The sequence below is a fragment of the Rhagoletis zephyria genome, unplaced genomic scaffold, assembly GCF_001687245.7.
Source record: "Rhagoletis zephyria isolate East Lansing unplaced genomic scaffold, Rhagoletis_zephyria_1.1 Rzeph_scaffold_00574, whole genome shotgun sequence".
Lineage (NCBI taxonomy): Eukaryota > Metazoa > Arthropoda > Insecta > Diptera > Tephritidae > Rhagoletis > Rhagoletis zephyria.
This window is the reverse complement of record NW_016157658.1, coordinates 85,786-91,990: the sequence shown is the minus strand read 5'-3', so window position 1 is coordinate 91,990 and position 6,205 is coordinate 85,786. Positions and strand designations below refer to the sequence as shown.

The 6,205-nt window shown below is 44.7% G+C and overlaps 1 protein-coding gene across 1 annotated transcript; it reads right to left on the bottom strand.

Moving 5' to 3' along the window:
- Positions 1 to 2,647: 2,647 nt before the first annotated feature.
- Positions 2,648 to 3,873, bottom strand: LOC108360450 (uncharacterized). The gene has a single exon (XM_017612727.1). The coding sequence runs from the start codon at positions 3,853 to 3,855 to the stop codon at positions 2,662 to 2,664; it is 1,194 nt and encodes a 397-aa protein (XP_017468216.1). The 5' UTR covers positions 3,856 to 3,873; the 3' UTR covers positions 2,648 to 2,661.
- Between the last annotated feature and the right edge of the window lie 2,332 nt (positions 3,874 to 6,205).

Below are 6,205 nucleotides of genomic sequence, written 5' to 3'. Positions count from 1 at the left end.
GCGCTAGTGTCATTTCGGGTAGTAAGTCGTCCCAATTTCGCTGTTCTTTTCCGGTAAACTGTGCAAGCATTCTCTTTATGTTGCGGTTTGCTCTTTCCGTCGGATTTTCTTGTGGCGTGTATGGCGCGGTGAGTTGATGCTTAACCCCGTACTCTCGTAGTAGCCGTTTGAACTCTCTGCTGGTGAACTGTGTTCCATTGTCAGTTATAAAAATTTTCGGGACTCCAAATCTAGCGAGTACGCGTTCTCGAAACGCTTTGTTGAGGCCTTCAGCTGTCGCTTTCCGTAGAGGCACAATTTCCACCCATTTGGAAAACTTGTCGATAAGGACTAGTACGGTTGTGTTTCCGTGCTTTGATCGTGGCAATGGTCCCACAAAGTCTGCGCATACTGTAGCCCAAGGTTCTTCTGCGATCTGGGTCAGCATCTTTCCCGCAGCTTTCTGTTGGCTGGGCTTGTAAATCTGGCAGGTAGTACACTGTCGGACATACCTCTTTATGTCCCTGAACATTCCGGGCCAGTAGTAACGTGCCGTCGCTCTCGTTATCGTCTTGCGGATGCCCATATGTCCTGCGCTTGGACTATCGTGAACTTCCTTCAGTACTCTCTCACGTAGTGGCGCTGCCACGCATAGCTTCCACGGTATCGTGTCTTCATCATCCATCTGGACTGCGATGTGTCGATACAGTTCGTTGTTTACAATTGTGTAGTCCGGGAACTTTGCTGGTGTCCTCTTCACCTCTGCCATTTTCTCGGTCAGCCACTTGCAGGCCTTTGCCTCTTTATCCTGCACTAATATGTTGAGCTGTACGTCTTGGGGTTGTCGTGACAGTGCATCGGCAACGACGTTCAACTTACCCTTGCGGTACTTTACATCGAATGTGTGTTGCTGGAGCTCTAGTGCCCATCTTGCAATGCGTCCTGAGGGACTCTCGATCGCATTCAGCCATTTCAAGGACAGGTGGTCGGTGATAACCGTGAATGCGTAACCCTCCAGGTACGGTCTCATTTTCCGTATAGCCCACACAATGGCCAGACACTCCTTTTCAGTCGCCGAGTAGTTTTGCTCTGCCTTATTCAGCCGTCGACTAGCGTAGGCTATGACTCGCTCTGCGCCATCTAACTCCTGTGTCAGTACTGCACCTAGTCCAAAATCGCTGGCATCGGTTTGTAGCGTGAAGTGCTGGGAAAATTCTGGACAGGCTAATACCGGTGCTTCCGTTAGTGCGCACCTTAATTTTTCAAAGGCCGTCTGCTGTTCATTGCCCCATTTCCATCGGCTTCCTTTCTTCAGTAATGACGTCAGAGGGTGTGCAATGTGCGAAAAATCCGGAACAAATCGCCGATACCATGACGCTACGCCCAGAAAGCGCCGTAATTCACGTGTGTTTGTTGGCGGTGTCAATTCTTTAATCGCCGCAATCTTGTCAGGGTCGGTGTGAATCCCTTCTTCGCTCACCACATGACCCAGGTATTTCAAACTCTTTTGGAAAAACTCACATTTCTCTGGGTTGATTTTGAGGTTCGCCTGCCGCAATCGTCGAAACACTTCTTTCAGGTGTTCCATGTGTTGGTCTAGCGTCGCACTCGTGATGATAATATCGTCCAGATAAGCAAACGCGTGCGGTTCCAGTTCTGGTCCGATGACTTTGTCCAGCGCTCGTTGAAACGTCGCAGGCGCTGAATGTAGCCCGAACGGCATTACGCGCCACTGAAACAGACCGCGTCCTGGCACAGTGAACGCAGTATACTCCTTACTACTCTCTTCCATCGGGATTTGCCAATACCCATTCTTCAAGTCCAGGCTGCTAATGAATTTAGCGCTTCTCAGTCGATCCAAAATGTGTTGGATTCGTGGGAGTGGGTACGCATCCGGTACCGAGCGCGCGTTAAGTTGCCGATAGTCCACGCAAAGTCTCCACTTTCCGTTTTTCTTCTTTACGAGCACGATTGGCGCGCTGTGTGGGCTATGCGAGGGCTCGATGCACTGCTTCTCTATTAATTCGTCGACCTCCCTGTTTATTACTTCCTGCATTTTCGGGTTTTTGGGAAAGTAGCGCTGTTTTATGGGTCGATCATCTCGCATTATAATCTTATGGGCGGCGATGTTTGTCGTCCCCGTCATCTTCTCGAATGCGAGCAACTCCTTCTTTAAGAAATTTTCGACTTCCATCGTATCCTCGGTGGATGTGGGTTGTTCATTTGCAGCCTTTTCGCCTTCCTCAGCTCTCTCTACTTCGCGCACCTCTAACATCGTGGTACATGCAGCCTTCGTTCGAATGTCGTCCTCTGCCTTCATCGTCAATGTCTGCCCTCCGCAGCTCACTGTTGTGTTGGCCTTTGCCAGGTAGTCAGTCCCAAGGACCATGTCATCGACTAAACCTGGTAGGACGAGTAACTCGCTCCTATGCTCTTGATCGCCCACCTTTACTACCGCCTCTATCGCTTCTGTGACCGCTATTGGTCTGCCATCTCCCATCACCACTCTTTTGTTCACTCTTCGTGACCGCTCGATTCCCAGGGTGTTCGCTGCTCTAATGCTTACAAAACTTCTTGTTGCTCCCGTATCAACCGCCGCTAATACTGCTCTACCATCCACTGTTGCTCTGGCGATTACTCGCCCTTCCGCTTGCTTAAGAATTGGTGTTACATTGACTGAGGTTACATTAGTGGAGACCCCACTCTTCGTCGCGAATGGGGTCCTTGGCCGTTTCCCTGTTTCCCACGGCAACAGTCTGAAGTTCGAATGTTCCGCCGACCACACGTCCAACAGAATTGCTGGATATCGTTGCGACATTCGTAGGCGAAATGTCCGTCTTCGCCGCATCGTCTGCACGCCGTTCGTGGGTTTACTCGGCTAGATCCTTCGCTTTTACGTTGGTGTCCCGTAGGTGGCGCAAAATCGGTTCCATCGTGCCGTCTGGCTGGCATCGTATGCCTCTCTCTTCGCTGCTCCTCTCGGATAGTGTAGTTGCGCTCCTCATTTCGTCTCGGGGTTATTGCGCGGGGCAATGCTCGTTGCGACTCCTTCTCTGCTACAATATTCTCGTAGTCTTCGGCCAGACTTACCAAATCTCCAAGAGTGTTGAATTCAGTTTGCTTAATATACAGCTGGTATTCGCTTCGGCAGTTCTTATAGATGCGTCGAAGCTTTTGTGCCTCCGTATAGTCGGAATGACGCATTAGCCCTTGTAGCGCTAGTACATAGTCCTTAAATGCCTCTCTGGGCCGTTGAACACGCTGCCGTATCTCATCATCGAGTCTTTCGAAATACCGGGAATTCAGGAAGAACTTCAGGAAATCTCGCTTACACGTCTCCCAGTCTCTCCAGTGGCCGTGATTGTTTCGTAACCAGACGAGGGCTCTATCCTTAAATAACTCGGGTAATGCTCGTGGAAGTGCGTCTCTTTCTATCTCGTACCCGTCGGCTAATTCTTCGACGCGTTCGATGAAACCCAGCGGGTCCTTGCCGCCATCGTATTTGACGCCCCATTTGCGTACGCGGTCCATGATAGTTGGGGCTGATCGTTGTGAGTCGACGTATACTGGATACATGGACACGTTCGGCGTTCCTCTTGTGCTGTCGTCGTTGATGGGTTGTTGTGTAGGCGGTAGTAGTAGCACTTCGGGTCTCTTCGGTGTTGGTGCGTTCCCCGCGCTTGTAGACCTCGTATGCTTAAGCGCTAAATCAGTGACCCGATCGCGATGGTTCTCAGTCTCCCCTTCCTCTTGTACAAATGTAGAGAGGCGTTTACGCAGCTCCTCGACGGTCCCCGAATTGTCAAGGCCGAACTCCGTCGTATAGGTCACAAGCTCCTCTTTATTTAAGTAGTACACCCACTTTGTTTTCACCATTTTATTTTTTTTTTTTTTTTTTTTTTAATTTTAATTTTTTTTTTTTTTTTTTTTTTTTTTTTTTTTTTTTTTTTATGTTTATGTTCCTTTGTTTCACGTTACCCTCTTATTGGTAAGGAATGTTTGATTACTTTCACAGTTCTTAATTTCTGGGCTTTACCCTGTGTCTCTATCACTTTAAAAGTGTCTTTGCACTCTTGCCTGGTAGTTTTCCAAATCACTTCACTTCTGTTATCTGTGAGTTCTCCTCCTTGGCCCTTACTGCTTCCTTTATTTATAAGGGCCCCACGTTGGGCGCCAATTGTAACGAACCCGGTTTATCCGGTCTATAGCTGGGCTGTGGCTCAGTCGGATGTTGGGTTCCCTTATCCAAACGTTAAAATAAATACGCCAATGATTCTTATAGTGACGCTTCTTTATTTCGCTATTTAGTTGGCAGCGTTTGCACGTCACACCAATATAACGTATTTCCTTGGCGGCGTTTCCACGTCACACCATATAAGTACTACTTGGCAGCGTTTTCACGTCACACCAATATAACATATTTCCTTGGCGGCGTTTCCACGTCACACCATATAAGTACTACTTGGCAGCGTTTTCACGTCTCACCAATATAACGTATCGCTTTGGCAGCGTTTCCACGTCACACCATATACCTTAACTACCTACTAAGCAACTTAGTCTTCACAATCGTTGCTTAGCCATTCCAATCTGCGTTTGCACGATCGACTGGAGTATACGACTACTCTACCAGAAGTGATTTTTAATTCCAATTGCTGCTCTATTTATACTGTCCTGCACGCAGGCAGACAGTTATCCTAACAATATTGTTGCTAACATTTTGCTTATTTCCTTTTACTTGCTCCTACATTAGTACGTATGTATGTACTTCAACCCTCAACATAAATATGTACATATGTATGTCAATTTCTCGTATATATATATATATATATCCAACAATTCATTTAATATGTATATATATAAGTAGATAAATACAATTCAGGTCTACATACATGTATTAATGTATATATATATAATAACAATTACGGAAAATTCAAAATTCTACGTACATGTATATATATATATGTGTATAATATAAAAACTCAACAATTCAATTTCATTAAATGTGACAGGCAATTGTGAAGTCCCTGTGTGTAGGGACTTGGGGTCTTCACAAAATAAAATGTTGAAAGTAGTCACTTCAGGTACTTCTACATCGGCGGAGAATAATCGCTTTAGTATTCTCGCTGATATGAATGATTTTAACCAACAGGTAGTTAAAAAAATACAAGCCTCCGCCAATTTATCTACGAGAACAAAGTTCTAATGCTCTGTTAGATACTCTCTTAAAACTAGTATGGAAAAATAATTTTCATGTGGTTCCTATTAAAAAGGGTAAAATACACGAAGTATAAGTACAGGCTCAAAGCGAGGAAGTTTTTCGTAAAATTACCAATGAGTTTGATAAGTGTAAGAAATCTTATTACACCTATCAACTTAGAAGTAGTCGAGGACTAGAAATTGTGATAAAAAGCATCGAGTCTAGTGTGAACTCTTAAGAGATAGAGAGTGCTCTTAGGGAAGAAGGTTTTATGGTGCGCAATGTTTTCAAAGTCAAAAATAAAGAAAACAACCCTCAACCGATGTTAAAAATAGAGCTAGAACATGACTATCATAACCTGAAGAAAGGGTAAGTGCATCAAACATATCAATTGCGATATCTTCTACACCGTAAAATCTCCGTATAAGAACCTTAGAGGCCCTGCTGGAATTTGGTCACACAGTCGCTACTGCACCTTACCTGGTATCTGTGTTAACTGTGGGGATCTACACATTTCTAAAGAATGACTGTTAATAACTTTACTTCATATGCACAAATGCTCAAAAATACTTCTCCGACACAACCTCTTTTTGGTCAGAATAGTAGTAACCTAGAAGCTACTATAAACAACTTTATGAAAGTTATGCAGGAGCAAATGATGGCAATGCAGAACATGGTACAATATTTGATTAAAAATCAAAATATATTACTTCAAGTCATTTTACATAAATCATGAATAATTTGTTTTTGTACTGCGAAAAGGATAACCCAGCATAAAAACGAACTAGAAAATTTCCCAAAGCGATATCATATAGAGGTTTTGCTTGTATCTGAGGCCCACCTTACGTAATTTAATAACTTTCAAATTAATTAACAGCTATTCTCATTCGTAACAGAATAAAGCACTTTGAATTAGAAACGTTAAGTGATGAGTTCATTCATAACACTGCAACAGACATTGATGACCACTTGGGTGGCCTTACTGTATCTGCTATAAACTGCCGCTCTCGTCATGACATAACAGAAAAA

Bases quoted from the DNA above. Each gene is read 5' to 3' on its own strand.
- LOC108360450 (XM_017612727.1), bottom strand. From the start codon at position 3,855: ATGGTGAAAACAAAGTGGGTGTACTACTTAAATAAAGAGGAGCTTGTG.